The sequence below is a fragment of the Papio anubis genome, chromosome 10 (assembly GCF_008728515.1).
Source record: "Papio anubis isolate 15944 chromosome 10, Panubis1.0, whole genome shotgun sequence".
Taxonomy (NCBI): Eukaryota; Metazoa; Chordata; class Mammalia; order Primates; family Cercopithecidae; genus Papio; species Papio anubis.
This window is the reverse complement of record NC_044985.1, coordinates 19,991,189-20,005,660: the sequence shown is the minus strand read 5'-3', so window position 1 is coordinate 20,005,660 and position 14,472 is coordinate 19,991,189. Positions and strand designations below refer to the sequence as shown.

Here is a 14,472-nt window from a genome sequence, read left to right as displayed (position 1 = left end):
ATTTTTGCAGTTTCCTTCATTCTTCAACAGTTGATAGTGGAGTTAGGGTGAGTGGCAAATGGTTTTAAAGGTGCTGCTAATTTTATTCCTCCATTTCTGGAAATTTTTACCTTTTTTTTGTTAGCCCTTTCCTTTCCTTTATTTGTTTGACATCATTTGTAGTTAAAAGGCCTGATAATAGGAAACTATATGAATACAGTCAGCTCACTGTAGATACCACTACAATAAACTAAAGTTTCATGCTGAGACTACTAAGAGTTTGTCAAGTTGTGTTTGCCCCTACTGCAGTAACTCTAATAAACACAACTTTGATCAACACATTTTTTTCTGGTGTCCTTTTTGGGGAGTCAGTTGACAGTTAAATGTCTATATGATGTGTTTTTACTATATAAGTATATTTAAAATTCCAACCTCTCTCATTTCCCAACTATTTGTACCTTTCACTGGAAAAAAATTAGCTAATCCTATAGAGAGAGGTCAACAAGTATAAATGAACGAAAACAGCATAATTTCTTTAGTGGTTTCCACATACTAAAACGTTTACAGGCATTATCTTGTTTCCTCCTTACAAAATCCCTAAAAGGAGATGTCATTATCTTCATTTTATAAATGAAGAAACAGACTGAGAGGCTAAGTAACTTAACTTGTTCAGCTGTTAAGTGGCAGAGCTGTGAATTTCAATTAGGTCTCTGAGTTTCCAAACACATACTTGTTTCCATTCAACATGTGGTTCTCAAAGTGTGGTCTAAGGACCACTGCAGGGTCACCAAGGTCCTTTCAAAGGGTTCATGAGGTCTTCCCCTTTTTATCTTTGTATCTACGCTTGGCCAAAATTGTCTTCTTATATTTCAATCCAAACCACGTATATCAGAATGAATGCAAAAGCAAGTATGTGAACCCAGCCATCTTCTTAAGTCAGACATTAAGGAAATTTGCAAAAATGTTAAACAATGGGATTCTTCTTTTTTAAAGTTATTTTGCATAAAACATGGTATTTATGTAAACTTGCAATAAGTGTATCATTATTAATCATTAAATATTTAAAAAAATTTCTCATTTAATATTTTTAAAATGGCAATACTACCCACATTGACTTATATATTTGACATAAACCCAATTAAAATCCAAGGTGGCTTCTTTGCAGAAATTGGCAACCTGACCCTAAATTATATAGAATAATAAATGGGATCTGGAATAGCCAAAGAAAGACAAAAAGAAAAAAAAAAACTCGAAAAAGAAGAACAGAATTGGAGTTCTCATATATCCCAATTTCAAAACTTGCTACAAAGGTACATAATCAAACAGTGTGGCACTGGAATTATGACAGACATAGAAATCAATGAAATAGAATTGAAAGTCCAGAAATAAAACACATTTTTTGATCAATCAATTTTCAACCACAGTGCCAAGACAATTCAATGGGGAAAGAACAATCTTTTCAACAAATGGTGCAGAAAACTAGATATTCACATATAGAAATAAATCTGAACCCCTACCTCACACCATACACAAAAATTAATCATCCATTTGACATATTACAGAGAGTGTATCCTCCCCAAGTTGGTGGTCTTTTACTGTTGATCTCCTCACATTCCATTTCCATTGCTTTAAAACATTTAGACCAGGCACAGTGGCTCACACCTGTAATCCCAGCACTTTGGGAGGCTGAGGCAGGGGATCACTTGAAGTCAGGAGTTTGAGACTAGTCTAGCCAACATGGTGAAATCCCATCTCTACTAAAAACATAAATATTAGCAGGGCATGGTGGCACATGCTTGTAATCTCAGCTACTCAGAAGGCTGAAGCAGGAGTATTGCTTGAACCTGGGAGGTGGAGGTCGTGGTGAGCCAAGATTGCGGCACCGCACTCTAGCCTGGGCTACAGAGTGAGACTCCATCTCAAAAAAACAAACATTTAATACTTTTGGTCATATGGTAACCATAGTGTAACTTAAGCATTTACATTACCCTCTTCCCTCAAATTAGTTATCATCTCCCAGTTTGATGCTTGTTATGTCATCATAGGGGAAGAAATCTTTTATTTCATCTTAAAGATAATATGCTTACAATATAAACAGCTGGTTGAAAAATGCCTCTTGACAAAACCATATTACAGCAACCGGACAATGAAAAATGCAGACAACAGATTCTTTCTAGTTTAAATGACGAGGAGTTAAAAAATGAAAGAACAGCAAGACCTAACAAAAGGACAATGAGAAAAGAACTGGCATTTAGAAAAAAACAAGGCACACAAAGTGAAAACAAAAACTGTAACTTGGATTTGTTCAGTGTTAGAGGTATTTCTATTGTGCTCTATACATGCGAACATGGCTTAGTAATAATAACACAATTGAACTATGTTAAATATATGAATGGTATTTTGCAGAGGATATTCGTTTAAAAACAGGTATTTTTCCCCCTTAGTACTATACAGGAACACACACAGGTTGTGCATACCTAATCTGAAAATATGAAATCCAATATGCTCCAAAATCCAACAGTTTTGAACACCAACATGACAATACTAGTAGAAAATTCCACACTTGACCTTACATGATGAGTTGCAGTCAAAACTTTGTTTTATGCAAACAATTATTTAAAATAGTGTATAAAATTATCTTTAGGCTATGAGTATAAGGTACATATGAAACAAATAAATTTCCTGTTTAAATTTGGGTCTCATCCCAAAGATATCTCAATATTCCAAAATCTGAAAAAATCCAATACACTTCTGGTCTCACAAATTTCAGGTAAAAAATACTCAACCTATATGCACTTCAGAAACATTGCTTTTCTTTTTTTCTTTTACTATTTCTTTTTAAACAAATTGAAGGTTTGTGGCAACTCTTGAGTCGAGCATATCGATCACTACCATTTCCCCAACATGTGCTCACTTCATGTCTCGTGTAATAGTTTGGTAATTCTTGCAATATTTCAAACTCTTTCATTATTATGTCTGGTGATGGTGAGCTGCAATCAGTGACCTTTGACCTTACCACTGTAATTGTTTTAGGGGACCACAAACCACACCCATATAAGACAGTGAACTTAGTTGATAAATGCTGTAGGTGTTCTGATTGCGCCACCAACTGGCTGATGCCCCATCTCTTCTCCCTCTCTTTGGTCATACCTATTCACTGAGACAAAACAATATTGAAATTAGGTCAGTTGGCCAGGTGTGGTGGCTTACACCTGTAATCCCAGCACTTTGGGAGGCCAAGGCAGGCGGATCATGAGGTCAGGAGATCAAGACCATCCTGGCTAACACAGTGAAACCCTGTCTCTATTAAAAATACAAAAAATTAGCCGGGCGTGGTGGTGGGTGCCTGTAGCCCCAGTGACTTCAGAGGCGGAGGCTGAGGCAGCAGAATGGCGTGAACACAGGAGGTGGAGCTTGCAGTGAGCCGAGATTACACCACTGCACTCCAGCCTGGGTGACAGAGCAAGACTCCCTCTCAAAAAAAAGAAATTAGGTCAGTTAATAACCCTGCGATGGCCTCCACATGTTTAAGTGAAAGTAAGAGTCACAGATCTCTCACTTTAAATCAAAAGTTAGAAATGATTAAGCTTAGCAAGAAAGGCCTGTTGAAAGGTGAGACAGGCTGAAAGCCTAGGCCTCAAGCTAGGCCTCTTTGCATCAAATAGTTACCCAAGCTGTGAATGCAAAGGAAAAGTTCTTGAAAGAAGTAAAAATTGCTACTCCAGTGAACACACAGATGGTAAGAAAGCAAAATAGCCTTATTGCTGATATGGAGGTTTCAGGGGTCCAGACAGATGATCAAACCAGCCACCATATTCCCTTAGGCAAAAGTCTAACCCAGTAGAAGGCACTCTCTTCAATTCTATAAAGGTTGAGAGAGATAAGGAAGCTGCAGAAGTTGAAAGCTAACAAAGACTGATTTATGAGGTTTAGGGAAAATGACACCATCTCCATAACGTAAACATGCAACGTGAAGCAGCAAGTGTTGAAGAAGCTGCAGCAAATTACCCAGAAGATCTAAGATCATTGATGAAGGTGGTCACTAAACAACAGATTTTCAATGTAGACAAAACAGCTTTCTATTGGCAGATGCTATTCTAGGACTTTCATAGAGAGAAGTCAATGCCCTGCTTCAAAGCTTCAAAAGACAGGTTGACTCTCGTTAGAAGCTGATGGAGACGCTTAACTTTAAGTTGAAGCCAGTGTTCATTTAACATTCTGAAAATTCTAGGGCCATTAAGAACTATGCTAAAAGTACTCTGCCTGTGTACTTTTATAGAGCCTGTGCTCCATAAATGAAACAAAGCCTGGATGACAGCACATCTGTTTGCAACAGGTATGCTATTTACGAATACTTAAAATCCTCTGTTGACACCTACTGCTCAGTAGACTCCTTTTAAAAGACTCCTTTTAAAAGAAGACTCCTTTTAAAGCACTTACTGTTCATTGATAAAGTACCTTGTCACCCAAGAGCTCTGATGGAGATGTAAAAAGAAATGAGTGTTCTTTTGCCTGCTAACACAACAGTATTTTTCAGCCCATGTGTCAATGATTAATTTCTATTTTTAAGTCTCATATTTATGAAATACACTATGTAAGTCTACATGGCTGCCAAAGATAGTAATTCCTCTGATGCACTGGGTAAAGTAAGCTAAAAACCTTCTGGAAAGGATTCATCATGCTAGATGCCATTAACAACATTTGTGGGCATAGTGGCTCATGCCTGTAATCCCAACACTGGGAGGCTGAGGCAGGATTGCTTGAGGCCAGGAGTTTGAGACCAGCCTGGGCTACAGAGCAAGACCCTGTCCCTACAAAAATAAATAAATAAATAAAAATAAAAACAGACAGATGTGGTGGCATGCACCAGCAAAGAAGTGGGAGAACTGCTAGAGCCCCAAAGTTCAAGGTTACAATGAGCTATGACAGCAGCACTACACTCCAACCTGGGCAACAGAGCAAGACCTCCATGTCTTAAAAGAACATTTATGATTCATGGGAGGAGGTCAAAATATCAACGTTTAAAAATTTTTATTTTTTGACCACCTAGGCATCTGTGAAGTTACAAAATATCAACAAGAGTCTGGAAGAAATCGATTTCAACCTTCATGGATGACTTGGAGGGGTTCAAGCAGATGTGGTGGAAATTGTAAGAGAACTAGAATCAGAAGTGGGGCTTAAAGATGTGTTTGAATTGTTGCTCATTATATCATTTGTTCACGATTATGGATGAGCAAAGAATGTGATTTCTTGAGATGGACTCTACTCCTAGTTAAGTCTATTTCTGTAAGCATTGTTGAAATAGCAACAAAGGATTTAGAATATTACACAAACTTAGTTGTAAAGTAGTAGGAAAATTGGAGAGGACTGACTACAATTTTGAAAGAAGTTCTACTGTGGGTAAAATGCTTTCCAACAGCAGCACATGCTATCGAGAAATCTTTCACGAAAGGAAGTGCCCATCAACGTGGACACTGCTGTCATTGTCTTATTTTCAGATATTGCTACAGTCAGTCCAACCTTCAGCAACAACCATCTTGATCAGTCAGCAGCCACCAACACTGAAGCAAGACTCTCCACCAGCAAAAAGATTACAACCTGCTGAAGGCTCAGATGATTATTAGAATTTTTTAGCAATATTTAAAAATTAAGGTATGTGCATTTTTTAGACACAATGCTCTTTACACTTTAAATAGACTACAGAATTATATAAAACTCTTTTTTTTTTTTTAAAGCAGTAACGTCAGTAGTAAACCTAACTTTCAAATGCACTGGGATACCAAAAAAGGTATATAACTCACTTTTTCATGGTTGTCTGGAACTGAACTCGCAGTATCTCCTAGGTGTGCCTGCAATTCTTTTGGGATCCATTCTAGTTGCTGTATCAATACAATCACGCACTGCATAATGACATTTCAGTCAACAATGGACTGCATAAATGACAGTGGTCCCATAAGACTATGTTGGTGAAAAATTCCTAGCACCTAAGGATTATCACAGCCTTCGTAACACATTACTCACATGTTTATGGTGATGCTGGTGTAAATCTACCGCATTGCTATATGCATATGACTATATGAAAGTATAGCACATACATATGTACAGCACATAATACTTGATAATGGTAATAAATGACTATGATACTGATTTATGCATTTACTACACTTATTATTTTAGAGTGTACTCCTTCTATTTAAAACATTAGATTAAAAATTAGATTAAAAATTATATTTTAAAAATTGTATTAAAAATTATACAAAATAATTAGAAGTTAACTGTCAAACAGCTCAAAGAGGTCCTTCAAGAAGTATTCCAGAAAAAGACATTAACATCAAGATGATAGATTCATGTGTGTAATTGTCTTTGAAGACCTTCCGGTGGGACAAGATACAAAGATGGAAGACAATGATACTGATGATCCTGACCACATGCACAGGCCTAGGCTAATGCATGTGTTTACATTTTAGTTTTTAACAAAAAATTTTAAAGGAAAAACAACAACAACAACAAAAACTTTTAGGCCAGGTGCAGTGGCTCACGTTTGTAATCCAAGCACGTTGGGAGGCTGAGGTGGGTGGGTCACCTGAGGTCAGGAGTTCAAGACCAGCCTGGCCAACATGGTGAAACCCTGTCTCTACCAAAAATACAAAAATTAGCCGGGCATGGTGGTGGGCACCTGTAGTCCCAGCTACTTGGGAGGATGAGGCAGGAGAATCGCTTGAATCCAGGAGGCGGAGGTTGCACTGAGCCAAGATCGTGCCACTGCACTCCAGCCTGGGTGACGGTGATGACAGCAAAACTCCTTCACAAAAACAAACAAACGAATCCCCAAAAATTGTAAAACAGAAAATGCTTATAGGGCAAGGATATAAAGAAAAAATATTTTTGTACAGCTGTACTATGTCTATTTTAAGCTAAGTGTTACTACAAAAGGGTCAAAACTTAAAATTTTAAAAAATTTATATAGTAAAAAGTTATAGCAAACTTAATTTTTTAGATAGAAAAATATTTTATAAATTTAGTGAAACCCAAGTATACAGCATTTATAAAGTCTACAATGGTGTACGATTATGTCAGAGGCCTCTGCATCCACTCACTGGCTCACCTAAAATAATTTCCAGTGCTGCAAGCCACATTCATTGTAAGTGCCTTAGGCATACTATTTAAAAATATTTTATACCTTATTTTTACTGTACCTTGTCTTTATTTAGATATACAGATACTTAACCATGATGTTAGAATTGCCTACAGTATTTAGTGTAGTAGCATACTGTATAGGTTTGTAGCCCAGGAGCAACAGGCCATACATACCATATAATTTAAGTATCTATAAGGCTATATACCATGTAGGTTTGTGTAAGCACACTCCATGATGTTGGCACAACAAAACTGTCTAATGACACATTTCTCAGAACTTATCCCTAATGTTAAACAACGTGTGACTGCAGTTTGTTCCTTTTTTTATGGCAGCGTAGTATTCCATGGTATGGATGTATCACAGTTCAACAATTCATGCAGCAAAGGACATCTGGGTTGTTCCCAGTAAAAAACAAATAGATATGTAGTAATTCTGTATGAAGGAAGCTTCTTTCCCAAGAGCATGTTACAAATGAGAGCCCACTGGGCACAGTGGCTCATGCCTGTAATCCCAGCTACTAGGGAGGCTAAGGCAGGAGAATCGCTTGAGCCCAGGAGGAAGAGGTTGCAGTGAGCCAAGACCACACCACTACACTCCAGCCTGGGCAACAGAGCGAGACTCTGTCTCAAAAAAAATAAAAAAATAAAAAAAAAAAAATATATTAAATAAAATAGAGGCTTACTAAAATGAAGGCCTAGGCTGTGGGCATGATGGCTCATGCCTGTAATCCCAGCACTTTGGGAGGCCAAGGTGGGCAGATCACTTGAGGTTAGGAGTTCGAGACCACCCTGGCCAATATGGCGAAACCTCGTCTCTACTAAAAATACAAAAATTAGCCAGCATGGTGGCTTGTGCCTGTAGTCCCAGCTACCTGGGGGACTGAGGAAGGAGAATTGCTTGAATCTGGGAGGCAGAGGTTGCAGCGGGCCAAGATTGTGCCACTGCACTCCAGCCTGGGCGACAGAGTGAGACTTCGTCTCAAAAATAAATAAATAAATAAATAAAAAGAAAGACTAATGCTCACTTCAGCTATTGTTTTGTACACATGTTGTATACATGTACAAAGAAGTTTGATTTCACAAGAGTAAGACTTTTTTTTTTTTTTTTTAATTCCAGAGCTTCTCTCCCCACTGAGGGGCAAGGTAACAAAGTAAATCCACAGTTAAGCTACCTCAGACTGTAAGGTGGTAGTTTACTGTAGTTATGGAACTTGTTTCTGTCCTAAGAGCACCAGGGACCTGTTTTGTGGAAAATAATTTTTCCCCAGATGGTACAGGGGGTGAGGAGGATGGTTATGGGATGAAACTGTTCTATCTCAGATCTTTAGGCATTAGATTCTCATAAGAAGCACGCCACCTGGATCCCTTGCATGTGCAGTTCACAATAGGGTTTGCAATCATATGAGAATCTAATGCCTCCACTGATCTGACAGGAGGCAGAGCTCAGGTGGTGATGTTCACGGTTCACTCACACACCTCCTGCTGTGTGGCCCAGTTCCTAAGGGCTGGGGACCCCTGCCTTAAAGGACAGGTTAGCGAAGTTAATTGTACAACTAACCCACAAAAGTAATTTATATTTGTCATTCATGAAACTAATGTTGTGAGAAGTCAAATTCGCTATTTTAAAACCTTAGATCAGACAATATCAAGTTATTCCCTCTTGAGAATGGTCAAGAATAAAAAGAAAGGTAGTTTATTTTCTCTACTTAATTTCTTTGTCAGACGAAGTCATTATAGGGAGTTGTAGATAAAAACTTTAGTAAAGCAAACATCATTTAAACATGCTGTGCAATCTACTATTCATGAAACAGGCTGGGTGCAGTGGCTTATGCCTGTAATTCCAGCACTTTGGCAGGCCAAGGCAGGAGCATCGCTTGAGCCCAGGAGGTGGGAGACCAGCCTGGGTAACACAGTAAGAACCTGTCTCTACTAAATTAAAAAATTAGCCATGTGCCTGTAGTCCTAGTGACAAGCTTGTAGTCCTAGTTACTTGGGAGCATAAGATGGGAGGCTCACTTGAGCCTCAGAATTTAAGGCTGTGGTAAGCTATGATCCTGTCGCTGTACTCCAGTCTGGGTGACAGGGTGAAACCTGTCTCTTAAAAAAATAAAAAATGAAATGAAGTGGCTCAAAAACCTTACAACTTTCCTAAAGAAGTGAGCTGACAGGTAGAAATTTGGAAAAAACTCACAAATATAAAATTCACAAGTCAAAGAGGGAACAAAGGTCATAAACTATAGGCTTTCAAAATTCTCAGAAAAAGAAATTTAAGTTAATATGTGTGTATGGAGACTAAGAATGGGTAAGATGAGGCAAAATATTAAAGATAAAACCTAGATATAAAAAAAACAAATTGCTGGAAAATAAGGTATAAAACTAGCTTTGGGCCAGGATTTAGTTTCATCTCTATTTCAACCCTCAGCCAATAACTAATTGAATTAAATTCTGGAAATGACATACATTCATGAGGACGCTAATGTTTTATTAGGTACAAGCAAATGTGTTTAATTATATAACTTCCTTATTTGAGAAGCAAAGTTAACTTGACAAAATTTTGTTTAATTATATGATTTAATTCTTTGCACATGTCCATATTATTAAACAGTACAGGAAGTCTTAAGGATTAAGTCTTAAGATGATTTTTTTTTAAAGTTTACAATTATACAGAGAAAAAACTGACTTCCTTCTCTTCACAATAGCCATCTCATTCCATTTTATTTATTTATTTATTTATTTATTTTTGAGACAAAGTCTTGCTCTGTCGCCAGGCTGGAGTGCAGTGGCGCAATCTCGGCTCACCGCAACCTCCGCCTCCCAGGTTCAAGCGATTCTCCTGACTCAGCTTCCCAAGTAGCTGGGACTACAGGCGCCCACCGACACGCCCTACTAATTTTTGTATTTTTAGTAGAGATGGGGTTTCACCATACTGGCCAGGCTGGTCTCAAACTGCTGACCTTGTGATCTGCCTGTCTCGGCCTCCCAAAGTGCTGGGATTACAGGCGTGAACCACCCCGCCCGGCCCTTCATTTTAGTTATCTTAAGTTATAAGAAATAAATTATCCCTATATGCAAATGTGGTTATAAAGACAGAGTATTGATTCTGCGGTTTGGTGCTGCAATAGCTATTTGAAAATTACATTACCATTTGTTACCACGCCTCCTTGACCACTAATTCCCCAACTTATTTACAACAGAATATGGAAAGTCAATAGTGAAATTTTCTAATTCAAATAGCAATAGTATTTTACAAACCTATCAAGCCTTGTTCATCACTGTAACATTTTCCAAGAATGGGAAAAACAAAACTGCTACCAATTTTCACTACTTTATTGCTGAGAAATTAAAACTTAATACTAACTCAAATGGATGAAATTAGGTATACTAAAGTACCAGTTCAAAAAAAGAAAAAAAAAACCTATTACTTGCAATGCATGGCAATGCACATCTTCTGCATGGTATTTGACAAAGCTCATTTCAAGTTTATATAATTTTCTATTGCTACTATCATGTAACACCTCCTTGGAGGAGCACCCATTTGTACGAGGTCCAATGACTTGGGAGGCCCACCGTATATACTGCAGCTCATTATTTTGCTTAAGGTGCAGCTTGTTTTGAACTCTGACTGTGCATTCCTGTCAGAAAAGACTTCGTAATATAACCATCTTCATGCTAACCTTAAATTTGTTTAACTATAGAAATTCTGGCCGGGCGCGGTGGCTCAAGCCTGTAATCCCAGCACTTTGGGAGGCCGAGATGGGCGGATCACACCAAAGGTCAGGAGATCGAGAGACCATCCTGGCTAACAAATGAAACCCGTCTCTACTAAAACACTTACAAAAAAGTGCTTGAGGCGAGGTGGCGGCTGCAGCCTGTGGTCCCAGCTACTTTCGGGAGGCTGAGGCAGGAGTCGCGGGGAACCGGGCCGGAGCTTGCAGTGAGCTGAGATCTGGCCACTGCGCTCCAGCCCTGAAGCGACAGAAGCGAGACTCCGTCTCACTATTATGTGTGAAGAGTCAGTAAATTTTCAGAAATGCCTAGGAAGAGAAAGGAATAGCATCTCTCACGAGTTGTTTCACAGAAAAGGAACACTCAAGTGTTGATAAATAAGGAGAATTAAAAAACAGCAACAAAACTGTAGTCACATATGGTCATAACAATTTCAAATGATTTGCTTAATCTTAACTGTGTATTAAATAGTTCAAATGTCGCCTGGTAGCACAATGAATATGGATAGCATGTATATAAACTAGAGCTTGAAACATGTATCAGCTAAATAAAATTTAAAAGATACTACAATAGTTAACCACTACATGGAGTACACTAATCATTATTCCCAATAATCCATTTGAAATATATTCCACAGACACTTGTATTTTAATTCAAGGTCAAAAAAACTTCCATAAGGGAATCAAAAATAGCCGCAAACTGTGCTTAAGTCACTATACAAATTAATACGCCTATGGTACTCTTCAGTAACAGAATGTGTTCAAAGGCTGCAACACCACCCTCAGCATAGGAACAACAATCCCATTCTCTAAATATGCATGAAAATAATAACAGTTAATATTTAATTGCACAAACTGTGTCAGGCTCAATGCTAGGGGATTTACACACTTTATCTCTAATTTTCTGTTTTCTTTGTTTTTAAGATGGAGTTTCACTCTTGTTGCCCAGGCTGGAGTTCAATGGCCTGATCTCCACTTACCACTGCCTCCCTGGTTAAGCAATTCTCCTGCCTCAGCCTCCCGAGTAGCTGAGATTACAGGTGCCCACCACCACACGCAACTAATTTTTTGTATTTTTAGTAGAGACAGGGTTTCTCCATGTTGGTCAGGCTGGTCTCCAACTCCCGACCTCAGGTGATCCGCCTGCCTCAGCCTCCCAGAGTGCTAGGATTACAGGTGTGAGCCACTGTGCCCAGCCATTACTATATATTTATCTCTAATTTTCATAACTTCTTAAGTTAAGCATTATCATCCTCATTTTACAGATGAGGAAACCGAACTGAGGTTCATGGAGGGATCCAACAGCCAGGAAGAAAATGTAGACGACTCCTAAATTTTCAACAGTCTTTTCTCTATATAAATCACTCAAGCAAGATCTGAAAGTATCAACTGTATAATTTATCAATTAACTCAAGTTTTGGAAAATACTATGCTGGCAGCTGGCAATATATGTTACAGGAAGTTTGTGGGGATCTCAGGGGACTTACCTTTTAAGGCTATCTATTTATTTTTTTGAGATGATGTTCTGCTATACTGCCTAGGCTGGCCTTTAACTTCTGGGCTCAAGTGATCCTCTCACCTCATACTCCTGAGTAGCAGGGACTACAGGTGACTACTATATGGCTGGCAATTTTCATTTCTTAATAGATACCCAAATTTCCTCCAGGACCCGAACATATCTATGTCAATCCTGTATCCAGGTGTACTAGTTATGGAATATAGAAGACCATTAAGCCACCATAGTCTTCTCAGACCCTGAAGAAATGATCAAAACTCAGATATTTCTTCAGAACCCAGGTTTATTCTGCCAACAAGTAAACCTCAGAAACTAGCCTAGAATTTTAACTCTGATCACAGGTATGTCTACTACAGACTATAGAATCCATGATTTAAAGACATATTCTTCCAGGCATAAAAGCAGAGTGGTATTTGAAAAGACAAGCACTTGATCAAAACGTGATGAGGAAATCATAACAGAATGCCCTAAAAATAGCCAAATATGCCAAATTTTTAGAAATTGAGACGTGTCCAATTATTCCTGTCAGACTGGTATCCTACTAAATACTTAGAAGATCTTGTTTCAAATATTATAAATGGGTAGACTTCCAGTTTGACTTTAACCATCTTTTTATTTAAAAGTTTTTGTCATCAATGACATTTAAGCTAAAAAGGGTTTCTTAAAGTTACAATTAAGTAAACTATAACCATGAAGATACATATATTTAGAAAATTTTATTAGAAAAACCATTTGCTGTTCACGAATCCTAATTTGGAAAGCACCTCTTCACCTTTTACTTAGTTAACTTACTATCCCAGGACAATTACACACGGAGCATGATAGTCCCAATAATTTAAGTTTCTTTATAAAAACAAGCTCAACAGAGGCATCCTTTGGACCTAGTCACAACAACAAAACAAAACAAAACACCAAAAAACTTCAAAGCACACAAAAATTTGTTGGCAGCCTAAGGCTCAGTCATCAAAACGTGTGTAAATCAGATCCCGGGGGACCGTGACACTGACAGTCATTCAACTTTCTTTTTAATATTCCCATTGTGCTTTTGCTGATACCACAGGGAAAATGTACCTACATTTCACCAACCGGTCGAAGCTGAAAATTCTCTTGGTGCAAGGCCAGGGGATGCGGCCGTGGGAGCCCGGGGCACCGGCGCCAGCCACCCGAGAGAGCAGCACCACGCTCCTGGCAGGCCTGCTGTGGCTGGCTCCCGAGTCCCTGGGGCTGCAAGAGCAGCCGCGGAGGCAGCAGCAGCCATGGCAGGGACTCGGGAACCTTTCCCCTGCCTCCTCCGCTAGGCCTCGAGGGGTTTGCTTTTCACATGGCCCCCGAGTGGGGGCGGTGGGCACAAGGTAGTGGCTGCAGCTGCAGCCGCAGCCGCAGCCGCAGCCGCGGGCCAGGCGAGACTGGCTCACTCGGAACCCGACCTAACGGCGGGCTGGCAGCACCGGGACGTCGGAAGGCCCTGGCTGGAGCGCCGACGACGCGGCGGGGAAGGCCACCTTCTCACACACCGCATCTCTCCCCTGCCTGCCTCCTTCTCCGTTAGCGCTACCGGTTGGCGGGCGGGGGAGGGGAGCGAGGCGCGTTATTCCCGGGGAGCTGCACGGGGGAGGGGAGGGCATCTCTTACCCGCGTTACTGAGGAGGAGGCGGTTGGAGCGCGGCGCGGCGGGGCGACGGCGGGGCTGGGTGGGTGCAAGTAAGAGTCTTACGAAAGGGAATTAACCCCATCACCAGCCCGGACACCGGCTCCAGCGGCAGCCGCGGCTGGCAGAATCCCGCCCCTTCCCACCACGCACTAGCCCCGCCTCTTCGTTCTCTTTGAGCGGCAGCCGACTAGTCATAGGTTGTACGTCCCCGGAGTGACATGGGTGTTGCCCAATCACGCTTGAAAAAACTGCCTTCTCTCCACCCCTTTACCTCCTCCCAGGCCTCGGAGAGCCGTGCCAAATCTTCCTCCAACCTCAAGAGAAAAAGAACCAATCCGTGATAAATAACCGCCCTTGAAGGGCGCAAAAGCCAACCAATGGTAAAACTAGGAGGACAGCCATTTTGCCCACTTGTAAAAGAGGTACCTTTTCCCACGAGTTGGATCCCGAGGTGAGGGAGTTTC

General features: G+C 40.0%; 2 protein-coding genes across 20 annotated transcripts in view; one reads left to right on the top strand and one right to left on the bottom strand.

The window, feature by feature from the left end:
* Positions 1-14,154, bottom strand: part of R3HDM1 (R3H domain containing 1) — a 198,121-nt gene extending 183,967 nt beyond the window's left edge. For 14 of the 19 annotated variants that reach the window (XM_031651722.1, XM_031651744.1, XM_031651724.1 and 11 more), the window contains exon 1: positions 13,990-14,149. The gene's annotated coding sequence lies outside the window, so the exon portion shown is untranslated. Of the gene's footprint in view, positions 1-13,989 lie in introns of all 19 variants that reach the window. The other 5 variants (XM_031651729.1, XM_031651727.1, XM_031651745.1 and 2 more) reach the window with 2 other exon arrangements.
* A 221-nt stretch (positions 14,155-14,375) lies between these two features.
* ZRANB3 (zinc finger RANBP2-type containing 3) overlaps positions 14,376-14,472 on the top strand; it is a 308,526-nt gene continuing 308,429 nt past the window's right edge. Inside the window, exon 1 of the mRNA XM_031651752.1 lies at positions 14,376-14,459. Coding sequence (XP_031507612.1) covers positions 14,386-14,459 — 74 coding nt within the window. The 5' untranslated portion in view covers positions 14,376-14,385. The remainder of the gene's footprint in view (positions 14,460-14,472) is intronic.